Source organism: Triturus cristatus, chromosome 5_1 (assembly GCF_964204655.1).
Source record: "Triturus cristatus chromosome 5_1, aTriCri1.1, whole genome shotgun sequence".
NCBI lineage: Eukaryota > Metazoa > Chordata > Amphibia > Caudata > Salamandridae > Triturus > Triturus cristatus.
The window spans coordinates 670731855-670757645 of NC_140587.1; the positions used below are offsets into that span (position 1 = coordinate 670731855).

The window sequence follows — 25791 nt, forward strand, 5'->3', positions numbered from 1 at the left end:
CTTGCATTGCGGTCAGTGAACACTGATTGCTTATTGAGTTGCTGTTCCAACACACTGTGAGAAACGGTTGCACAAGTGCTGCCACAGGTCCCATAGGAAGCCCGGGCCTTTTTGTTACAGACAGGAGAGACGCAGTGAAGTTCAATATACACTGTGGCTTTGACATAACTGACTCGCTAGGCTGAGCAGTTTCGTCGATGGTGGCACTCGGACGCCCCACCGGGCTGAGAACATCTGGCTTTTTGGGTGATGTCCAGGCTTTCCTCATGGACATGCCCTTCGATGGCAACCGTCTCTTCAGAGACAAGGAAGACTCAGTGCTGCATAGTTTTAAAGACTCCCGGGCTACGGCCAAATCCTTGGGCCTTTTCATTGCCCCACATCCTCAGTCTGTCTTTCACTCCTTTCGTGGCCACACAAAGGGTTTTCAACTGCACCAATCCCATCCCCGCCACTGAGCCGCGCAAGCTTCCCAGCTCCTGCGTGGATGAGGGCATGGTTCCTACCGGCTTTGTGGGTTGGGTAGCCAGCAGTCTGGTTCAGTCACCACTAACCCTGGCAGCTGCAGCCTCCAAGCCCCTCCTAGTCTCGCCCTTTAGATTATGGGCGTCCAGTTGGTGGCACAATCAGCCATCACTTCCACCACTGGCAATCCATAACATCGGACAGGTGGGTTCTGCAGATCGTCCGAAGGGGCTAGTCCCTCTCCTTCAAGATAACCCCTACCTCTATGCCTCCATCTTTTGACTGGCTGACAGGGGATCATCAATCTCTGTTCCAGGAGGAAGTCATGGCTCTCTTGGCCAAAGGAACAATTGAGGGGTTTCCCGTGCAAGAAGTAGGTTTGGTTGCTATTCCCGCTACTTTCTGGTTCCAAAAAGGACAAGGGCCTTCGTCTTATCCGAGATCTCCAAGCCCTTAACTACTTCCTCAAAAAGGAGTGGGACCTGAAGTTCCAGTGGCCACAGCATCAGGAAAGTCTCTCAGACATGGTCTAGATCTCAAAGGGAATTGCATAGTACCTGCAGTGGTGGCTAACGAAGCACGATTGGGTCAGAGGGAGACCTCTCTCCCATCTCGAACCAGATTTCGCAGTAGTGACAGATGCGTCACTTCTGGGATGGGGCAGCCATCTGGGAGAAGTGGAGATCAGAGGACTCTGGTCTCCGGCAGAATCCAGACTCCGCATCAACATGCTGGAGCTCCCGGCAATCCGATTGGCACTGAAGTCCTTTTTACCCTCCATCAAAGGAAGGCTGTTACAAGTGTTCGACATCACCACTGCCATGTGGTACTGCAAAAAATAGGGCGGGTGGGGTCGTGGACCATTTGTTAGGAGGAGCAGCAATACATATCCATGCTTGTTCAACACCTGACAAGCTCCATGGATGCCAAGAACTCGGCTGTCGATGCCTAGGAGATCACAAAAGGTGTCTCCACCCAGAAGTGGCATAAGGTCGCTTTCAACAGTGGGGAGAGCCTTGGTTCGATTTGTTTACATATATAAGACTTAGTGGATATGCTATAGGGACCTGCACATAGTAAAGTACAATACAATAATAACACCAAACAGCAACGAAATTAATTATTCAAAACAATCGTATTGGGTGCTAACATATAGCCATATACTCATCCACTGAGAGTAATAATCATCTCTGCAAATACAAGATTCCAAAGATTTGAATCAGCTAAGAAGGCAATGCGGCACACCACAAAAGTACAATGACACCCTGAGTCAATCGTTTCTTCAGGTGTTGTCCATCAATTGTAGACTTCATGCAAAGAAAAACATCATTATCCGTTCTTGATAAGACTTTATATGTTGCGTTTATTGATTGGTAATCAAACAGATATCCAATGTTCAGAGCGCAGCCGACGCGCGTTTCGCCCAAAGGGCTTTCTCAAGGCTGCATGCATACAAAGAAAGAAAAAAACATAACGTATAATTGTCTGTATGTACAGATACGCAACAAGTACTTAAATCTGCAATTCGCAAAATATTAGAAAGAAAAAACGGATCAGTTATATTAAAGACCCTGGTGAGGTGCAAAACTGAAGATACGGCTCCAAGGGAAATTGCCGCCAAATGTGGTCCCCTAGAACGTAGAATGAAGAGAGAGGTAAGTGCCAGAGAAATCCCCAAGTAGGATACCAACGTGGAATCGAAACAGAAAGTAAGTGCCAAAAAGAGTGACCAGATCAGGTACCAGATAGGAAAAAAGGGAAACCAATAATGTGAACAGGTAAATGCTGCACAAAGTATTGGTGTCTCACCTTGAAAGGTTCAACGTATAGTTTGTTTCTAGTATGTGTGGCTTAACTTGTAAAGCCTGTAACAGAAATATGTATGGATGTAAATTGTGGTTATATTATTAAGGTGATATCATCTACGTTATTTGTACGAGTACGTGAGTCAGTATCATCCTTATGTGTTTATTATTGCTTACCTAATGTTAAAAGTTGGTCAGATGCAATTGTTTTTGAGCGTCAAAAATATCCAGTATTAACGTTTCTGTAAACGTAGTGTCCAAAGCGATGAGTAGGACCAGAATCCGTCCTCTCTATAATAAATATAACAAGAGAAAACAAGTAATTGAGAATTATCTCGTGCGTATAGCTATCATAGATATAAATACATGACAAAGGTCTATCAAGCGATATGTCTCTATTTTTGATATAAGCAATTACCGAAATGTCAAAAAGAAAATATATGGGAATTTCATTTTATACCGTGTATTAATATGCCCAAACTCAAATGAAAAACCGGCTATATATATAGAAGGTGTTGAAAAAAACACAACACGTACTCATATTAAGAGTAAAATGGTATTCATTAAAGAAAAGCATAACACCGTCTCGTCAGTATCCGAGACTAAGCACACCGCTAAGTCGTACGGCATGTTCAGAGTGACGTGTCAAGAATAAAAAGCAACCGATATCTAGTACCTGGTGTTTCCATAATTCGAAACTCACCTTGTAACCATAGGTATAATCCTCACAGTCTTGGGCGTCTTTGGACTGTAAGGTTCCCGCCATTGTATTAAAGAGTACGTGACACGTAAAACGGTTGAGATAGAAAGTGGACTAGAAACTCCATAGTCGGAGCTAGTATCCACATAATGGCAGCCATCTTATAATGGTGAATGTGTATCTTGAATATTATTAGGTAATGTCTATGCAATATCTTGATAAGAGTATCCTATTGTTGCCCATATGCAACCCTAGAGAGGGTGAATGTAACCATGGTTGGACAAGTCGATCATATTAAAGTCGGCAAGTAGTAAACGATGTAAACCCTCGGAAGGGTGATTGCAACAATTAAAAAAAGGGATATATAACTATGTATGGATGAAATGTCTCTATTATCGTAAAAAATACGATGATAGTAATATCAAGAAAACAAACAATTGTTTTTAAAGATGAATAGAACGGTACTATATAGGCGGGCTACCCTTTTTTAGTGATAGATATTGTATATGTATAGAGATCGAAAGTGAAAAAGGACAGATAGCAGCAGGTCATGCAGAATGGAAAACCTAGAGCCATTACAGACATGGAATACAATTATATTGTGTACATGTATAAGAACAAATCTTTTGTCATTGTCACACATAACAACGTTGTGTACAAGAACCAAATGTACAGGAGTTGCATATCATACAAAAAAAGGGGAATTGTAAATGTCCATGGTAATACATACATTATTGAATTATAAAAATTCAAACAGTTCCTTATCAATATTAATACCATGTTCCACTGCTCTAAGGGAAACAATCCATTTGCATTTGTTTTGTCTTAATTTACTGACTCTGTTTCCGCCTCTCAAATGAGGCAATATTACTTCAAGGCCATGGAAAGTTATCTTAATCAGTTCTGTATGATTGTGTGAAGTATTAAAGTGTAAGGCTAACGGATATTGGGCATTGTTATTTCTAATTGCCCTTATGTGCTCTTGGCTCTTGTATCCATTCCTTAAGAGGTCTAATATTACTTCCCACGTAAATTTTCCCACATATACAAATGATACAGTAAATTACAAATTTAGTGTTACAGTTAATGAAGTCATTAACTGTATGGATTTTATCTGAATTATACTTAAAGGTTGTTGTTTTATTCAACGCAAAGGAACAGACGTTGCAAGTCCCACATTTGAAGAATCCTTTAGGTTTGCCCGGTAACCATGTCCTTTGAGGAATTGTAGGAATGAAACTGGGGCACAAGGATTGTCTAAGCGTGTTGCCCCTAGCAAATGTGATGTTGGGTTTGGGTCCTACTGCCTCCAATATTTTGTTGTAATCTGTTAATAGATGCCAGTGTTTTTTGAGAATTTTAAACAGTTCAGCACTGGCATTGGAATATGGTGTAATAAATCTAATCAGTCTTGACGTGCATGACCTTTTTTTGGTTTTAGTATGACCTTTCAGTAAGTCTGTTCTACTCATTTTATTGACAGTATTTCGTGCCTTTTGGATCACTGGAATATTGTAACCTCTGGCCATGAATCTCCTTTCAACTATATTCAGTTCCTCATCAAGTATTTGCATGTCGCTACAATTTCTTTTTATTCGAATCATTTCCCCTAAAGGGATCGCTTTAATTTGTGAGGGAGGGTGTGCACTTGTGGCATGCAATACTGCATTGCATGCCGTGTCTTTTCTAAAAGGTCTTGATTGTAGTTTATCCTTCTCAACTACAATTGTGATGTCAAGAAAATTTATGTGCGAAGTACTTTCTGTTTTAGTGAAGATTAGGTTGAATGGATTGTCGTTGAGATACAGAAAAAATTCTTCTAGCATCTCCTTCGTTCCAGCCCAGAACATAAGTATGTCGTCTATATACCTGCCTAAAAATAAGACATTTTCCATTAGTGAACTAGGGCCCTTGTTCCAGAGGTGATTAAGCTCAAAATAGCCCATATAGAGATTGGCAAACGAGGGCGAAAATTTCGCCCCCATCGCCACCCCTCTGATTTGACGATACCAAGTGTCATTATGGATGAAGATGTTATTTTTCAAAACCAATTCGATTAATTCAAGTATCATCACTATGTTCCAAAAACTGTATGGATCTAGATTCCAAAAAGTATTGTGCTGCCTGGATTCCCAAATCAACAGGTATGCTGGTGTAGAGGGAACACACATCCAGTGTAACAAGATAGTGTCCCTCTACCCAGTCTACATCTGAAATCTTACTTAGCACATCTGTGGTGTCCTTGATGAATGAGGGTAAATTCACTACCAGTGGTTGCAAATATGAATCAATATATTCTGATATTCGCTCCGTAGGCGATCCAATTCCCGAGATAATGGGCCTGCCCGGGGGAAAGAGTCCATTTTTGTGTATTTTAGGTAGAACGTATATACACGGTAAAGTAGGTGTGTCATTATATAGATATCTAAATTCGATATCTGAGATCAAGCATTTGTCTTTCCAATGTAATAATGTGTTGTGTATTATTTCTTTGGTAATAGTAAGTGGATTGTGGTCTAAATGTCTATATGTCGTGTCATCGCTTAGTTGTCTATCTATTTCCGCCATGTAATCAGATTTATTCATAAGCACCACATTTCCTCCCTTGTCAGCCCCTCGGATGACAAGGGAGTGGTCATTTCTGAGATTAAATAGTGCCTGTTTTTCTTCCCTCGGGATATTTAGTGGGCGATGTGTTTTCTTAGTAAGGTACTTGTCTTCCAATCTGTACAAGTCATTAAAGACATTATGCTGGAATTTATCAATTAAGTTGTGACTTGGCATTTGTGGAGTGAATCTAGATTTATGTCTGAGGCCACTGTCAGAACTAGCAAATGTATTAAAATCTAGATCCAATGCTACATCTTGTAGCGATGGAGTGATGTCACTGTCATCAATTGAAAGTAGTAAATTAACATCTTTAATGTCCCTAATCGAGGGTAGACCCTCTGTGTTGGTGTCATTGTTTATTGTGCTAGACAATTGTTGTTTGTCTTGAAAGTATTTTAGCAGTTTAATCTTTCTGACAAATTTAAAGCAACTCACATGTAAAGATGTAAAATTTGGAACAGCACTAGGACAGAAACTCAATCCCTTGCTCAGTACTATAATTTCATGTTCATTTAACACATGGTTTGATAGATTGACAACATTTACAATATCCGTACATATAGTATCTGTGGTGTCATTTAATTCTTTTGATTGCGTACACTTGATCTCGTTGTCACCCCTACTTTTTGTTGTCCGCCTGTGGTTCGATTTGTTTGCCTCCAACAAGAACATGCAATGTCAGCAGTTTTGTGCGCTGGAGTTTCCATGGCGGCTCTCGCTTGGAGACGCTTTTCATCTCGAGTGGAGCTCAGTCCTCCTGTATGCCTTTCCATCCATACCACTCATGCCCAGAGTTCTCAAGAAGATCAGGAACTACCGGGCTCAAGTCATCCTTGTTGCTTCGGAGTGGGCACGGAGAGTCTGGTATCCCAAGCTTCTGAACATGAGCATCGATTCTCCAACAAGGATGCCCCTTCGGGAGGATCTTCTGTTGCAGCAACGGAGGGTCCTTCACCGAACCAGTAAAATCTTTGCCTTCTTGCGTGGAGATTGAGCAGCAGCAGTTGATATCTTTCAACCCTCCTCCCTAAGTCTGTATTTTTATTATGGCAGACCGGTGTTCCCTCTAGCAAGACGGTTTACGCCTGCCAATGGAAAAAGTTTGTATCATATTGTACAGAAAAGTCTATTGACTGTCGTTCTGCCTCCCTTTCTGATATCTTAACTTTTTATTTTAACCCTTGCCCAGCAGGGCTTAGCTCTGGGCACTCTGAAAGGGTATCTTTCTGCCTTGTCTGCTTTCCTAGGGCTACCTGACCAACACTCCTTATTAAAATTTCCCATTGTCAATAGATTTCTGAAAGGTCTTGTTTACTATGTTCTTTCCATCCCCTTTCATTATGCCTCAGTGGGACCTTAATTTGGTTTTCACATTTCTGATGTGTGCTCACTTCGAGCCCTTAACCAATTGTCCCCTCTGGCTGCTCACATAAAAACAGACTTTCTTGTGGCAATTACATTGGCCAGGAGACTGAGTGAGCTGTATGCTTTATCATCCCTTCCTATGAGTTTTTCCTGGCAAACTGGTGCTTCGCACTAGAGCCTCTTTCCTGCCAAAAGTGGTAACATAATTTCAAGTGGGCCAATAGGTTACCCTGCCCACTTTCCACGCTCCTCCACATCCCTAAAAAGAAGAAGAGCCACTCTAACATTTGGACACAAAAAGAGCATTTTTGTTCAGCCTTGATCGCACACAAGAGGTCCGGTTGCACGACCAACTCTTCGTGGGATGTGATGGTGCGAAGAAAGGTGGAGTGATTCAGAAACGGACCATCTATTGATTGGGTCGTTCTCTGTTTCAAGATCTGCTACACACTGGCAGAGAAGCAGCCTCCTGAGGGTTCAAGAGCTCATTCTACCTTAGCTAAGGCTGCGACCACTGTGTTTGCTCATAGAGTTCCAGTCCTGGTCATCTGCCATGCAGCAACATTTGCTTCTCTGCACATGTTTGCCAAGCATTATTGCCTGCGCAGTCAGGTCCACAGGAATGGGCACCTTGCCAGTTCAGTCCTGCAGGACTTCTAAGTCTAAATATGTCTGCAGACACACCTCAAGGGGAGTATCTATTCAAAGGTAAGGAATCTGCGGCTAGATTTCTCTATCAGATGAACAAGTTACTTCCTTCGGTAACACCTTATCTGTTAGAGGCGATATCTAGCTGCAGTTCTTTACCGACTCACCCATCCTCTCTGCTCTGCGGACACATTTCTAGGGTCAGTGCTAATCCCATTCAGGGCCCTAGTTTGAAATACAAGTGTTAGTGCACTTCTTAGCTCTGCTCTTCTAGCGTGGAATGTCGGGAAAAGAAACGGATGTCAGCGTGCCAAGGTGGCACCTATTTAAGTGACGCAGACCCCACCTCCAGCATGGACGATGCCACGTGGAGCCGACCATTGTCACCTTCTGGCATGCAGGGATAGTGTTCACAAAAAATCTTCCAGTGTGACGCCTGGAGGAATTCAAAGGTAAAGGATCTGCAGCTAGATAGTGTCTCTACCAGATAAGGCATCACCAAAGGTAAGTAAGTTGTTCTTCGGTGTCTCTATAGGTAATAACTCTCAAATTATTCTACTTTTGTTACTGTATGAGGGACCCCATCAATTATTATATTTTCAAAATGTATTGAAGTAGTTGGCCTGCCTGATGATGATATGGCTATCCCAATATCTTCATTTCATTTCTGCTGTTTATATGCTTTTAACATTTTCTTCCCTTATTCATGCATGTTGTTAAGTCATTCACTAATTTTCTTACTTACTTGATGATTCATGGTTATATTTGCTCAGTGATCCTTCATAATATAAACCCTACATGTGCTCTAGTGTATCCCCTTTTATTGGTGTTTTCATTTTCATATTATGATGAGCAAAACTGAATGGCATTCTAAACAATCTGACTACTGATGTGTACATGTTTTTGTTGCTTAATATACCCTTTTTAATGAGGCATACTATTGTTTGCATAACATTTTTATTACTACATTGAATTCAAATTATTCAAACAAATTCTTTCAATTTTGTGTCAGTAAAGGTAAAAACCCTGATAGCAGAAGTACTTTAATCTAGTACCATCTTTTATTATTCATAATGGTTTGTAGAAGAATAATTGTTAATATCCTGCTTGTGATTCTGTTCTCTTCAATTCTCAACATTCTTGAGACTGGAAACAATACTATAGGAGTTTCAAAATGCAGATAGTTTACACTTATTTACATCCTCGACTGTCCACCACCCCTGCCTTTTCCATCCTCAGTCTTGTTTCTGCCAACAATCATGCATCGCACCACTGTGGGAAATGCATCTGACCTTTTTTCAGCAGTGTATTGTTTAAAAAACATTCTGTCAGAAAACTATGCATATGCAGCTATCTATTTGAAGGCTGTGTCCACCTCTTTATGCATTGTCTACCCAGCCAGGTATGCCAAATCCCTTTCTAGATGTGTAGCCATTCCCTCTAGTACCTCTTCCAGTGTATGAAAGATACCTTCTGATGGATATGTATAACCACAGCTTCTTCACCTTTTAAATAGCCTGAGGCACCAGACTGAATCTAGAGATTTTTCTCATTAATTGCCTCGTATGCTGGTAGGTGGCTTCATGTGGCTCTGCATTGGGTCCATCCCACCCTGGAAGTGGCATCAGTCACATATATAAGCACCACCTCTATGCATCGACATCAGTTTATTTATTTCTGTGCCTTCCGATGAAGATCTGGAGCATGCTTCCTTAGTTCTGTCTTATGACAAAAGGTTTTCTGACACATTTCTATAGTGTGCAAGGATTGTGTCTCCTCAAAACTACAGGACGTAAACACTGTATTGCCACAAACAGTTGTCAGTGAAGACCCCCATAATGTAGGTCTCTGGGCTCCTTGCATGTCTTAAAGTAGTGAAACGACTTATCTGTGCTCTGAGGAACCTGAAGGCCATTCGAGACTGCACAGCTGAATTCTACATCACATACATCACAGAACACCAGAAAGTGTGTACAGCTCTGCGGAATTTGAGGACGTAGATGTGCTCTCGCTCCTGGGGCTGTTCTTGGGAAAGGTCTTCGTCCCGGTCCAAATATTCAAGTAAGTCGAAGTCTAAAAAGAAACATAAGCAAATAGCAACTCTTCTTTCTCCTGTAACTCTCCTCAGTAGAAGTCAAGCGTATGTTGGTGCATCATGGTCTCTGTTCTAATCCTCTACCACGGAACAGATCCCGCAACTCGTCCTGACCATCCCGAATTCCTGATCCAGCCCTTCAAATAGACAATTGTTACATATTTTTGGTACCCTTCCAACTCCTTCTGGTATGCCTTTAGCCCAACTGATCTGAGGTGGTTTCTGGTCGGTTCACTGTCGGCCAAACTGTCCCCAACACCGACTTTGGTTCTAGACTCTGTTTCGCAGTCTGCCTCTATTCTGGGGCCGACACCTACTTAAGCTCCTCACTGGGTGCAGAGACCCATGCCAGTTACCCCATGGTCAAACTATAGTCCTAACAGACCCTGAAAGGAGTCCAACGTGACCACTGCCGAAATCCCACCCATCTCTACCTCCACCCCAATCAGATGCTGAAGGAAAATTTTCCAGACCCTAGACCACACAATCATGATGATGGAGATGATGAATTTCAGCTCTACAATGAGGGGACTTATTTTCGTACTTTCAAGAGGCCAGTGCTGTTGATACTTCTCCTGACACTTGCCTCGGCTCTCCACATGGCTATCTTATGGACAAATCTGCATCCTTTGACATAATGATCAGAAGGGTGTCAGAAGTTCTTGACTCTAGCTACCTTCATGTAGAGATCAAACTGTGTGTAGTTTCTCAAAGATGTCCTGCAGCCAGGGCAGACCTCCTCAGAACCACTCCTCCTGTTTGATGAAGCCCTCTCAGAAACTTTACTGGGCACCTGGCCAAAATCAGGATCTTGATCCCTCTATCAACAGGCAGATTGCTAGGAGACATAGACCAGGTCTGGGGGACCCATCTTTCCTCATCCAGAATCCCACACCGGAATGACTTGTGGTATAAGCCTCCACCAGCAGACTGGACCCTAATTCTTTCCTAACTACACCTCCAGACAGAGTTCAAACATGAATGTATTTGGGAAAAGGATCTTCTCCTCTCCTAGCTTTGCCCTCAGATCCATGAATTCAAGATACCTCGAGTGCTGTTACTCGCCCAAGTTGTGGGACATTGTGACATTGTAAGCGACATCATGCCTGCGGTCCAGGATGACCTCTGAGTCAATCTGCAACATATCATATAATCTGGCCAAGATGCAGTCAAGTACTTGATTAGGTCAAACCTGGACAGATCTGACTGTTGGGTAGGGCAGTTGGTAGCGGCTTGCAGCTTCAGTGCCACGCATGTATCAGACCCATGGGTTCCTCCAGCGATGTCCAAACATCACTCATGAAGTAAACACAAGGAGATGATGGACGGAGCGCTGAAGCTTTTCAGACACTCACCCCCACTCACAGATCTGGGTTGAATCCATCATCGTTCTTTAGCTCACTTCGCCACCCCAGTTCACACTCAGCTATATGAAAATCAGTCTTGATCTTGTGCCTCATGGGAACAGTCCAGCCCAAACTGCCAAGCCATGTCTTCCCTGGACTGGAAACAAGCATCCTGGGACCGGTTTCAGGCTAACAGCCCTCATCAGCCCGGCTAGCTAACTGGGGTGAGTGTCTGAAAAGTTTCAGCGCTCCGTCCATCATCTTCTTGTGTTTGCTTTGTTCACCATAAGTTGGCAGGGTATGCCCAGACGTTTGTCCTTTGCTCACTTTGCCACTGGATTCAAGCTAGCCTGGCTGATGAATGGTGTTACCCAGAAACCGGTCCCAGGAGGCTTGTTTCCGGTTCTTGGAAGACCTGGCTTGGCAGTTCGAGCTGGACTGTTCCCATGAGACACAGGGTCAAGACTGATTTGCATATAGCTGGTTCTGAACTGAGGTGGCGAAGTGAGCTAAAGAATGATGATGGATTCAACCCAGATCTGTGATTGGGGGTGAGTAAGTTTCAGTGCTCCGTCCATCATCTCCTTGTGTTTGCCTCAAACATCACTCATGGGCATGCCAGTTGATGGCATCCATTTCTTCGGTGACAAAGCTGACACATCCTTGAGCACTTTAAAGAGTGAACAGCACAGCACCCTCCCTTGGCCTCTCAGTACTTGTGCAGCAGTTTCTCCAACAATATTGGCCTTTTGAGGCTTTGGGTGGGCAAAGGCATGCCAAAACCTGCGTCCACAGAAACAGAACGCTCAACCCTTTTTAGGTAGAGGTCGGGGATTAGGCCTACAATGTCTAGGCCCTCAGGGGCAATACACTACCCAATCCCCCACTCCCTCTGCTGTCGCCACTGCAAAACCCCTTTAATTTGGTATTGGCAGCACATTGTCACCCACTTGGTGTTAGGATAAGTGATTACCTCCATGGGTGGGAAAGCATCACATCAGACAAATGGGTGCTTCAAATCATTCAGGATGGTTATGCCCTATCCTTCCTTTCCACCCCTTCAAACGATCCACCTACACCACAATAGCTCCAGAAGGACCACATGTTCATTCTACGGAAGGAAGTCTGGTCTATTTTGTAAAAGGGAGTCATAGACAGAATTCCATCATCAGAGGACTGGTTGCACTCCTGTTACTTTCGGGTGCCGAAAACAGATAGAGGACTTTGTCCTGTTTAAGAGCTTCACCCTCTGAATATCTTCCTTCAAAAGGTCAAGTTTAAGGTGCTCAATCTGACCCAAACCCGGTCTCCCCTGGATTCAGGCAACTGGATGGTGGCTTTGAATTTGCAAGCTGTTGCATGAAAATTATGGTGGTGGTGGCTGCACATCTTCAGAAGCTGGGAGTGCCAGTCTTCTCATATCTCGACAACTGGTTGCTGAAGGTGGGCTTACCTCAATGAGTCCTGAACCACCTCCAGACGAAGGCCAACCTGTTAACATCCTAGGGTTGCTCCAGCCATGTGCCAAAGTCGCAACTGACTTTCAATCACGCTGCCGTTAAATGGCAGTGTCGTAGCGTTGACGTTTCAGTCTCATACACGGTAAATCAAATCCATGAGACCATCCTCAGGACGTATGTTGCACCATGGATTCATAGAGACGCTTGGTAATTAAAACCTGTCCTCAACAGCAGTGTCCTTCTGCCACTTTAACATTGAATAGCGAAGCCTGCACACTAGTCTGGAACTTTATTTCGGGAAACTAGTTTACTCCGTCCCTCGCTCGACATTCAGACCGTTTCTGTGCGAACAACGTTCCACTCTCTTCACTGCTGGTTCTGGCATACTTGCCGCCGCCGGAATACTAGGTTCACAGGACTACTTCGACTGAAGTTTATTGTTGCTTCATTCGCCTTGGGGGCGACCCGACTTTGTGGCAGGAGACTGTGTGCAGTCACACGCAGCGATCTTCAGCGTGTACCACTAAGTATTACACTTACCTCAGAGAGCGGGGAGGCTGCGGGCTCGGGCCGACCGAGCAGGACCTGACGAACGAGGTGAGGAGGGCTCGGGAGGAGGATTCGCCGTGCTCGTGTCTCCCTTCTGGCGGCTGGGGTCGTTGGCGGAAGCGGGTAGACCTTTGTGGAGCCTGGCCCCCAGCGAGCTCTCATGGACCCAGTGGGCCTAGATCAGCGCGGGAACCAACCTAAACCTGGAGAGGAGGTGTGACTGATGCCCCACCGGGCCACCCGCCTCTTCCCTGTGAAGGATACAACCTCAATAGTGTGCCACCTGTAGTATGTGGGGGGAGCAGGCAGGGGGCCACAGGCTAAGTGAACCTAACATTGGGAGTGTCCTCTTCTTCCCCCTCCATCCCCCTATCCCCCTCCCGGAGTTCCAAAGCCAAAAGGGCGTGAAGAGGACTCGGAAGACACATTTAGCAGTAGAGACCAGAGCGAGGGGATAAGACGGTAAATCTGGACCTCCTGGTGAGTTGGTGACAGGCTGATTGACAGCCTGAAGGTGAGGAACATCTCAAGAGACCCGACCAGGATCTATATCTGAACCTTAGCCCTTGGCCAGAACTACAATCTCAAAGCAAGCTTGGCGCCGGTGCCTCGAAACCATGCTGCCCTAGGACGGGACCAGACCATGAAACCTCGAGGAGCGTGGAATCTGGCAAGCAATGCATATGAGGAAACACCTTAAACAAACCTAGTAACTACACAAAGAGCAACCCAGCAAAGCCCAACACCTGAACCCCCACCTCTGACAGTGTTGGGAAGCAGCAACAGATGGCAAAAGATAAGGACTCTAAACCACAAAGGCAGGGGAGAATGAACACATTCATTACGGTTCTGAATGCCCCCAGGGCACAAGCCGAGGCCGCAACTGATATACCAAACAACCTTAGACTGCTCCCAGAGAAGCGCTGGAAGGTAAGATCGATGAAATTCGAATTGATGTCAATCTGCTGCGCCAGGATTACCGCAACGTCTCTGAAAAAGTTACACAAGCTGAGCAAAAAATATCCATTGCCATTGTTAAACTTTATTTCGGCCCCAAAGGCCATAAAAGCAACATAAGTTATTACAGATCACAGTTAAAAATAACCAAATCAGTTCACAGTTGTAAGATATTACATAAAAACATTCATACAATACAAAGGAAAATATTTAGGCTTTCAAGTTAATTACAAAAATTTCCTACGTTTTGTCCACATAGCATTGAGAAACCGGGAAACTGCAAAGACTATTGGGGGTTGGGTGTCATACTTCAGAACTCTCAGAGCTTTTTCGCACTCTCTAAATCCCAGGTTGTTACATATAGGCTTGACCCAACGTTTTCTTTGTAGATGGTATATTGGGCAAAAAAAGAAAACGTGTTTTTCGTCCTCCAGTCTATAGCCACAAGCCGGGCAGGCAGTAGTATTATTTACATCCCACCTGGAGGTGAAAGACCTGAGCGGAAGACTGCCCATTCTCAGTTGGCAGTAAAGCTTCCTAGCAGCCGGGGGGCAAATCAAATCTAGAAATTCCTCTCTCCTATAATTATCTTTGATTTGTAGGAACTCGACCGTCAGCCTACCAATGTCAGAACACTCGTGGAGACGCATGAGGTGATAATTTCTGAACTGTTCGGCCAGTTTTGCTTTTGATAAGGCCGGGCATGAAGCCTCTGGAGAGGCCCATAGTTCAGGTAGGCCAATCTTGGTACAGGTATCCCTAACAAATCTCAACCAGGGAATATTCTTGCTTTTAATTAGGGGACAAACCCCCTTAAATTCCTCCCGATAAAAACCCAACTCTGCGTTAGATCAGAGTCTCTTCCAATATATCAGTGGGCGCAGTGTAACCGCCTCTTCCATGGGTATCAACCCACAATCCAACCTGATAGGGGCCAACGGGGAGCTAGGGGGCAAACCCAGCAGACTCCTCACAAAGAAATTTTCGGTCCCGATCAGGCTATGTATTCTAGAATGACCCCACAATTCTGCTCCATAGGTGGAGGCTGCTCTTACTTGGGTCCTGAAGATTTCTATTGCTGGTGCCACTGGTTTGGAAACCGAGCCTCTAAAGAGTTGGGAAATTCCCCCAGTGGTTTGGGCAAGTTTTAGCACAGAGTTAGCAATTTGTCCCCCCCATCCAAAGTTTTCTTGTAGTATGATCCCCAGATATCCGAACGTTGTTACCCGCTCAAGGTGAACACCATTCAGGACTGGGTTTGGCCGTGTGTGCTTGGGGGGGTTAAGGATCATGAATTTAGTTTTAGCTAAATTAATCTCCAGGCCTCTTTCAGCACAGAAATCCACAAAGCCATTCAAGATGCGCTGAATGCCAGTTGACGTTCGTGACAACATCAAGGTGTCGTCAGCGAACATCAACGCTGGCACCGTGCCCGTAGCAAGTCTTGGCACATCTGTGTCCCTGATACCTTCCAGATGTTTAATGAGCCCGTTGATGTATAGACAGAATAACGTGGGTGCCAACACGCATCCTTGACGGACTCCACGGTTAACAGGGAAGCGGGCGGACAACTCTCCATGTTTCCCGCATCTGACCTGGGCAAAGTTTTCCGTGTGGAGTCTACTCACGATATCCAAAAGATATGAGGGGACATTGAGAGCCCGGAGAACCTTCCACAGGTTTTCTCGCGGTACCAGGTCAAATGCCGACCTCAGGTCAACAAAGATGAGATAGAGGCTGCCACCCTCTAGACTCACGGTCTTCCAGTATATAACCTGAAGTCGGAAAATCTGGTCAACAGTAGAGATTCCCTTTCTAAAACCCGCTTGCAAGAAACTTAGGATGTTGTTATCTATCTCCCAGGTCTGTAATCTATCTAATATTATACGTCCAAACAGCTTCTGTGTGGTATCAATTAGGCTGATGGGCCTATAATTTGAGGGTTGTAGGGGGCAACCTTTCTTGAAAATCAGCACGATCTCCGCACCGAGCCAAGACTCTGGGAGATCCGCACCCATCAGAATAGAATTAAATAAGGAACAGAGATACGGCGCCCAAATCTTTGGTTCCGAACGATAAAGATCGCCAGGGATTTTGTCCAGTCCCGGCGCTTTGTTGGATATCAGCAGGTGTATAGCGATTTCCACCTCCTTTATCTTTATCGCCGTAGCAACCTCAGATCGACAAACAAATCTGGGGGGAGAGGTAGGTATAGGTAGTGTGTTGTCATTTAAGCTTGAGTAAAGGCCCCCATAGTGGGCTTCCCATACTGCTGGGGCTATATTAGGGAATGAGGTAGTTCCTGGTTCTTTTCTGTCATAACAAAGGACCAGAAGCCTTTAAAGTCCTTAGCCTGCAAAGTTAGTCTTAACTCCTCCCATGTGTCAGCCTCCCAGGCCTTTCTAGCCCTTTCTAATGTTTGTTTATACTGTGCCCTCAATATTTTGGTCCTGTCTTTATCCAAGGCCTTAATAGCCATGAGCAGATCGCTCTTCGACTTCCTGCACTCAGCAGAATACCACAATTGCCTTTTGGGCAAATGGGGCCTCGCGTTCCCAGTCGGACAGAACACTTTCGAGAGTTTATTTACTAACTGTAAATGAATACCTGTAGGCCCGATCGCCTCTTCTATGGGAATTCGATTAGGCCCAGCCTCAGCCATTCCAATGAGATGGGGTAAGGCAAGACTATAAATTTCTGATAATTTGTTTGGACTGGCAACAATACGGGGCCATCTTACTCTGTGTCCGTTGTTATGCAGGATAAGAGGTTGTACTATGGAAGATACTGATATATCGTAGCTACTCATGCCCCAGCTACCTGGTTTGAGTGTCACAACCAAAGCGTTGTGATCACTATCATCTCGTTCTGACACCCTGAAATCGAGCACCTTATCCCACGATCTAGTTTCAATAAGGATGTAGTCTAGGATAGAAGTTTGTCCAACTCTGTTAAAGGTAGCTCGTCCTGGTCTATCAGAATCAAATCTCCCATTACATGCCCTCAAGGATAGAGAGAGAGTGAGTGCGGAAATCTGGAGAACCAGAGGGGTCCAGGCTTTGACCTTGGGAATCATAGGATCAGGGATATTCCGGTGTTCGTTTTCGGCAGTTGGATCGTCTAAGGCCGACACACTGAGTGGTTCATATTGGCAATTAAAGTCACCACCCACTATCACGCAATATCCAGGGTCCAGGGACAAGATGAATTTATTTAGCTGTTCAATGACCTTAGATTCCCGGCCACCCTGGGAAGGTCTAGAATAAAATATCAGAAGTGGAGGATACTTTGCATACCTTCAGAAAAGAGGTCACAGCTTTGAACACAGCTATGAAGGAGGGTGCCTGGAGGGTCGCTGATGCAGAAAAACGCGAACGAAGAAACAACCTACGCTTCATCGGCTTTCCAGAAGCAATAGAAGGCTCAGATGCATGTGCCTGTCTGTGCAAACGGCTAACAGACTCTCTTACAAACACGCAGGTCTCCTGTTTCGTAATCGAGAGGGCCCACAGAATACTGGGGCAAAGCCCCCAATCGGAGCACCGCCAAGACCGCTGATTGCACGCTTCTTAAATGATCAGGACCGGGACCTCATACTCTGAGAAATTAGGCAAATTGGAGAAATCCGAATCGAGAATACCAAAATAATGGTGTTCCCAGACAGTTCCAGAGAGGTGCAAAAACAACGCAAGACATTTGATACGGTGAAAGAGAAGATGCAGAACCTTCAGATCCAATACATGCTACTCTTTCCTGCTAAATTAAAAGTAATAGGGGAACAAACGGCACTTTCTGGAGCAGGCCCCCAAGAGACTGCAGACTGAGGGGCCGATACAGAACTAACTTAAGACAAAATCCTAAACTTACTACTTTTGGTATTCACAGAAGTTAGGATTTTGTCTTAAGTTTGTCTTAAGACAGACTTAAGACAGTTGATTTTCGGTGGACGGGCGACAGACTTCTCCAATCCATCCACGACACAGTTGGTCTCTTTGATCCATAGAGGTAGTCGCGTGGGCGTTGGTGGAGAGTGGGGGGCAGTAGGAAGGGCAGGGAGTTGGGGTATGGAGAATCAGAAAGTTAAAGTAGAGGTTAGATCAGGCAGTGCACAATAGCAATACATACTCAATCCCGTCTTGGAATGTAAATGGGTTGCGAAACAAAGTGAAGAGAGGCCTAGTGTCGGCATACATTAAGACTGAAGCCCGAGGTAATATCCCTGCAGTAAACGCACCTGAAGGGTACACATGCGGATTCCTGGCTAGAGGGGCATATAAGACACTAGCGCATGCAGGCTTCTCCACCGGTGCGAGAGGGGTCGCAATCCTTGTCAGAAAATCCCCACCTTTTAGAATTGAACGAACACGGGTAGACCCCAGCAGGACATATGTGGCGGTAAAGGGTATATGGAATAGGAAGGACATTACCCTGATAAGTGTCTACGCACCCCCGAGATTAAAGAAACAGACGCTGGGAAAGCTCACAGACATCCTCCTGGAGGCGGGTTCCTGCACTCACCTAATAGGGGGAGATTTTAATGATGTCTTTTGCTGTCATGGACCCTTTGCAGGTCGCACCACAGTAACTACAAGTTGCCCCAAAGAGACACAACTCAAACTCTTTACAGACACATTAGCATTAACCGATATGTGGTGAAGACAACATCCACACACCTAGGCATATTCCTTTTACTCAGGTGCCCACAAAGTCTTCTCTAGAATAGATTATATCTTTGCCCCGGCGAGGGAAGGGATAGAGATCCAAAAGGTAGAATATCTGGCGAGAGACCTCTTGGATCACTCGCCCTCTGGCTCACAGCGGGTAAAAGCAGACAGCGTACCAGCAATGGCTGGAAACTCAATGCCATAACACCCTGGAAGGCCTATAAACAGTCTTAAGAGACAGAGCCAAGAACATATTAGCACATAAAAAAGGTAGAGAAATAGAAAATATAGCGGAAATTGAATCAAAACTTCTCCAACTAGAGACACAAGCTCTAAATAGGGAGGATCCTTCACAGATACGAAGGATGCGAGTTCCCTGCCTTGAGTATTTGGACCTCGCTCAGAGAGATGCCTAAAATGTGATTCAAGCCTCTACGATGCCGGAGACAAGGTGGGTCGGTTACTGGCATGGCTCAGAAAGAAAGAATTGGTTGCTAGGTGGGTGACCCAGATAGACTCCGAAGATAGTCAAACCTGCACTACGCCCACTGAGATAGCAACTGCTTTTGCTCGTTATTACGAGACCTTTTATGCGCAGTATCTCCTAGCAGAGACAACACAAATAGAAAAATACTGAAATAGAGATCCCCAAGTTAGAGGATAACGAAACCCAAACATTAGAAGAAGAGATAACACTTGCAGAAGTCAGGGAAGCCATTAGTTATCTGAAGCCCGGGAAAGCTCTGGGTACTAACGGACTACCACCACAGCTATATAAGTAAAAAGCAGCCTTGCTAAGTCCCCATCTCCTGAACTTGTTTCTAAAAACACAAAAATGGGCACCTTCTCGCGGGACCTACACAAAAAAGGCAAGCCGTCAGAGAGGTGCAGTTCCTATCAACCTATTTCACTCCTAAATAGAGAAACAAAGATCCTAGCTCGTATACTAACTAGTAGACTTACAACAGTCACATCGAACCTAATCCACCGAGACCAATCCGGCTTCATGCCTAAGAGGTCAACCAGGCTAAACCTGCAAACATTGTATAACTGGCTAGAAATAGCAAGTGCCAGAACAGACCCACACTTAATATTGTCGCTAGATGCAGAAAAAGCATTTGACACAGTCCATTGCCCTTCCTTATGTTGACCCTTGAGAAATTCGGATTTTGCCCCAAATTTAGGCAATGGATAACTAACCTATATGAACAACCAATGGCCCGGGTGAGGGTAAATGGAGCAACCTCTAGAGAGTTTACAATAGGGCGTGGTACATGACAAGGGTCTCCCTGATCCCCACTCCTCTTTGCCACCGGGGGATGTCTGGTTTTCGGGGAGACGAAAATGGGACCACAGATGAGCGCATATCCCTGTATGCGGGTGATATCCTGCTCTACGTTACAAATCCCAGGGTGACACTCCCAAGCATCTTAGAAACTTTTGAGTGGTGTGGAGAACATGCGGGATAAAAAATGAGTTGGGAGAAGTCCTGCTTATACCCAGCAACCCAGGGCTTTGAATCCCATGAGGCAGCTCAAAATAGAAAAAGACAGGATAAAATACTTGGGCATATATGTTTCCGCAAACAATTCGGAAGCTCTGAACCAAAATATGTACAGAGTCATCGGCGAATTTAATACCGACATAGAAAGATGGAAAACATTGCCTATGACACTTCTCGGGAAAGCAGCACTATACAAAATAACACTGCCAAATTTCCTGTATATACTCCAGAACAAATACTGCGCATTCCCAGAAGAGGTTTTTGTTAAGATAGATGAGACACTGAGGACATTCCTCTGGGATGTTGGGACCCTCAGAGCCTTTGCTGAAAGACGGACGACCGGACGCTGTGGTTGCAGACTAAGCACAAGACAGAGCATTCCAATAAAAAGCGGAGTCCGGACACTGTGTGCCCCCATGGCACAACCAGGAGAATGTTGACAGTTTGAGCCATCCTCGTCGTAATGTTGAAGACGTTGCTACACGCCTAAAAAGCAAATATTTCAAGCTTCTTCAGACAAATTAGAAATATTTGGTTTTGAAACGTGGAATGGCGAACGCGTAAAGAGGTACATTGGATGCCAAGAGAAAGAGCCTAAGCTCAATCTCCAGGTTCTGAGGATAACCCCAAAGTATCAGTGGGTTTGAAACGCGTAGCCCGCTTATTATGCCCAAACAAGTACTTTGCGATAAATCGAGAGTATCAGGTCTATAGAACAGGGTGTCAACTAAAGAATTTAAGTTTCATATGACCTGAATACATAACTGTTTGGTCTAATCTCTCCCTGGGTCTGTGTTGCTTTAATTTATGATTTTTCTGATCTCTTGACCTTTTCCTTAGGTTTCCTTATTTTCCTTTCTCCTTTCCTTTAATGTTTCATGGATTTTGAGCGTGCTCGTATTGTGTAAATAATTTTTAGTATGATGTGCGGTGTTGGGGATTACTTGGTATTGTCATATTCGATGTTATATGATTGTAATGTTTTTGTGGTCCCAAAAATAATTGTAATATTCATGTAAATATTAACATGAATGACTTGTCTTTTTAAAAAAAAAAAATGAAAAAAGCAATACAAGATCATAAGAATAAAAAATATTTATTAAGATTTACAATCTCTACGAGTGTCACGTGTGATTGGTATTAGTGAAGTGGTGACTAAGTGTCCGTATTGGCAGTGTTTTTGGTGTTTTGGGACCCTCAGAGTGGCGCTTGCCCTTTATGAGGGAAATTAGCGAGGATGCAGTCTCTTGGACGTACCAGATTTTAATCAATAACAAGCCCGACACTCTCCTGAAACTAAGGGCAAAATGGGATCTAGAACTGAGAGTCCTGGACAACCTAGATTGGGAGAATGCATTTGATGCACCCGTGAGAAGTAGCCATTAAGTCGCGACTCCGTCTCATCCAATTTAAGATTTTACTTAGGATTTATTATGACTGATCTCGCCTACACAAAATGGGAAGGGTCGATACTCCTAACTGCCTTAGATGTACCCATGAGCCAGGCACATACATTCACACAATCTGGGAATGCCAAGAGATATGAGGATACTGGGGAGCAATAATGGCAGAACTAGAGGATGTATTAGGAGAAAAGATTCCTATGGACCCCAAATTTGTGCTACTAGGTATACCTACAGAAGTTGATCTATTCAGGAAATAGTTATTATTGGTTAACCTGGGCCTGGTGGTCGCCAAGTGAGATTTGGCACGCAAATGGGGGACGGCGCAGCGGCCGACAATGTGTGAATGGAAAAGGAGAATGGACTTATACATGGCAGGGAAAAAACACGTACATAGCCCATGGATGTCCAAAGAAGTTTAAGAAAATCTGGAACCCATAGATACACTACTATAGACTCCTGAAGCACAGTTCGCAAGAACCAACTCCACTTGTATGATCGAATAGTGCGGAAGGCTGGGGGGGTGGTACTGAGACACTGGGTATTTGAGAAATATGCATCACTAATCTATGTATCTATGTTGCACGTACCTATACCTCTAGATGATTGTGTTATGATGAGATTGCATCAGCTGCTTGAAACTTCATGCTGAGCCCGTGTTGAAAAAAAAAAAAATGCCAATAAAGATATTTTTTTAAAAAAAATGAAATCTTGTTGGATGAAATGAATAATACTGCCATTTAAAGATTGCGCCTGTGCTATATTACAGATGTGGGTGGGCATAGAGAAAGAAGCTCTCAGGAGGCACACTGACAGTGACCCACCTAAAAAGTGTTTTCTTTCCCTGTTTGCGCCCAGTACACCTGTTTTAAGGTGCGCTAGGCGCAAACAGAAAAAGTGCTCCCTATACATAATAGGGCCCCTGTTATACATTTTGGTTATGTCTGTTGTCATGAGTTCTTCATGTCCGCTTTTCCTAACGACTGTGATCTGCGTAAGAAATAGTATATATAAGCACATAGTATAATGCTATAAAATAATATATAATTGTCTTTAAAATTGAAATATTCATTACATTTTCTTTGTTCCCACCCGTAGGCGCAAAATCGTTTCAAAGTTCCTTTGGGTACAAAATTTTACAGAGTGAAAGCTGTGCCGTGGAACAAGAAAGTATAGCAAATACGAACACCGTCAAGTTCATTGGATGATTTTTTTTGTTTTCACTCGTCATACTGCACCGGTTATAGCTCAAGCAAGGCGGACATTTTTCTCATGTTAAGATAAGCGGGACAATTTACTTCACTATTGTGATAGTTTCCTTTGTAAAAGGTTCCATTTAGATACATGCATTTTTTGAATCTTTTAAAATAAATTTCCGAATTTTTCTCCACAGCTCTTAATAATGTGGACCAAAATTAGATCATTTTTAAAAAGGGCATGCCCCCGAATCATGGCTTACTCGCCATGCTAATTGCTTGTTATTTATACATTAGCTTATATTTAGGTGTTAAATGTTAATTACCCTTATTATCAGCAGTTGTCCTTTTGTGAGCTCATTATCAAAGTGCTTCACATCCTTTGTAATCTGTACAAATACACCATCTATTTAAAAAGGATTGTTCATGGCATGCGGATCACCATCCTTCCTTCAACACGTGTTTGCCTCTTTAGAATAATAAGACTATTACTGCACTTGTTCCATTACAATAAATGAGAGCCTGTTGATGTTAGAAGAACTGCAGTCCTCCTTGCACTTTCGACGGATTGATCGTGTAGATTCTGTAGGGGAGCAGGTATGTTCTTGGCGATTACTGTGGCAGCACTTGGACCTTCCTGACAACGCAGAACCTTGCATTACTCTATTTAAAAAGAATGAAAAATGAACAAATCATATTGATAAAATTGTATTATATGGTTGAGTTTCAGAAAAAAAAGTAAACTCATTGTACATAAACCATACATTTAAGTAACAAATTATTGTATTGTAAAAGACATGTAGAATTTTAATAAAAATAAACATTTGAACATGTAAAATGTTTGCTCTATTTATTGCCTGAATGGTTGCATTGGTAAGCAGTGCTGAAAGATTTGTCTTTTTGTGATCAACTTTATATACACGGGCCCAAATCTCAAGAGCTTTGTAAATGCATGAATCGTGAATTTTGATCATGATTTGCGAAGATGTATGCATTTGCAATCGGAATACGCCTCAGATCTGTGCAGATTGTGTACATCTAGGTGTGTTGTCAGTCCACCAAAAATACTCCAGTGGATTTTCCTCATGAAAGACTATTAAAAGGAGTATGCTAAATAGACATTCCCCTACACTGATGATAAACGTTCAGTGAGGAGGGCTTCCTTCCCTCTGTCATTAAGAATAGAAACATACTCCTGCCTCACTCAATTGTATGTTTTTATGCTTCTCCAGGGCAGTGATATAATAGGAAAAGGATACACTATAAACCCCAAAGAAAACTCGAAAATAACAAAAGAACATTAGGCTCCTGGGTCATTATTCCTTATATATTTCATATAAAATGTACAATTGATTTTGAAACATCCAAGCATAATTGAGCAAAACTGTCCAAACTGAAATAAGGCCAGGTTTAAGTTGGCAGATACTGGTGGGCTCCAGCGGCATTTATTTTTCAGGACTGGGACACTTTATATTCATACCAAGGGCAGCAGTCTAAATTAAAAAAGACTGTCAGTTTAGCCGAAAATCCAATTGCTCTGGGCTTTTTGCTGGTCCGCATTCTGTCATGCATGCATCCAGGCAGTGGGGAAAAAGACACCCAACCTGTAAGCCATGTCCATTGTGGAGAGATGAGCAAGAGAGTGGGCATGCTGCAAGGGAATTCTGGAAAGCTCTGTTGTAGGTTTATACCTTTTTGGTATCTCTGCACATAATACAGAAGTATAGCCATCAACAGTATCCAGTCCCCATGCATTTAGAAGAGCAGAACGGAAAACTGTTACACAGTAAACCATCCTCACCCCCAGAAACATCCTTTCTGATGGCTACTTGTTCTTACATATTCTCACTTTATGAATATCCTCTGTGCTCCAGACTTTATCCGAAAACTCTTTCCCCAGCTTTGGCTTTCTAGCACCTGTTTTGCCTCACCTTATCAGCATTGGTCCAAAGCTCCACTCGATGCTTCACTGAAGAAAACAACTTTCTACATCAACTAGGTCATATCGCTCTTCTGAAGATGTCAGGGTTTAAACCGTGTTGCAGATGCCACAAGATGATACCCTTGTTGCATCTACACAACTTGTACATGTGGTGTCTGGGATCAGAACTCGGGCCCCCGGTAATCTGACTCCTTATCGATGTGCTGTAAGGCCATAATACTGAGGCAACAAATGATGGACGGAATGCTGAATGAATCAAACATTCACCCCCCAGTCAAGATATATGGGTTAAATCCATTGTTCTTTCGCTCACTGCACCACCCCATGTTGTATCCAGCTATATGCAAATCAGTCTTGAGCCTGCTTCTAGGAAGTTGGCTTTTATATGATAATGCCACTAGGTGGTAATACCTTGCTCAGAGTCCAGGGATTCCCCGAAAGTGTACAGTGCTCAATTCAAAATCCAAAGTGCTCTATTAGTGGTAGTTTGGGCGAGCTGCCTTAGGCCTAACACAGAGTGTAAGACATTTATTGCACACACATGATCAATAAAGGACACAGGACTTAGGAAGGAGATCCAGACCAATTTTATAAAATTATACTTTGTTTATACTTTATTTTAAGACCTAGGTCTTCGTATTAAGGTAAGTAAGTTTTTAATCAAAAATCGACACTTTTTTATACTGTCCTATGTTATCCTATGGGGAAATCAATATTGTGGTTAACCAGGTGAGTATCGAACTTAAGTTTTCAGTTTTTGGCTCCGAAAGTCAGCAAGGGTCAGGGGTCAGTTGAGTACCAAGACTGCACCACCAGCGGCACAGGGTCGGTTGGGTGCAGAGGTCAAAACCAGAGTCCGACTCCATGCTTCCAATGGAGACAGGGGGTGCCTTGAGCCACTCTGCTTGCAGGTAAGTAAATCGGTTGCACGGGCCAAGCTTTGGGGATTAGCACAAGCACAGGGAGGGCCACAAAGCAGCACCAAACATACACCACCAGTGGCACAGGGGCGACCGGGTGCAGTGTGCAAATTTGACGTCGGACGTTCAATGCTATTAAATGAGGATTTTCCTGATGGCAAA

At 43.8% G+C, this 25791-nt stretch overlaps 1 protein-coding gene across 9 annotated transcripts in view; it reads left to right on the forward strand.

Annotated features, from left to right (window-relative positions):
- The window catches only part of RB1CC1 (RB1 inducible coiled-coil 1), a 666167-nt gene extending 642562 nt beyond the window's left edge, over window positions 1-23605 (forward strand). For all 9 annotated transcript variants that reach the window (XM_085605628.1, XM_085605635.1, XM_085605627.1 and 6 more), the window contains one exon: window positions 22670-23605. In XM_085605628.1, the coding sequence (XP_085461754.1) occupies window positions 22670-22747 (78 nt within the window). In that variant the 3' untranslated portion in view covers window positions 22748-23605. The remainder of the gene's footprint in view (window positions 1-22669) is intronic.
- The last annotated feature ends 2186 nt before the right edge of the window (window positions 23606-25791 follow it).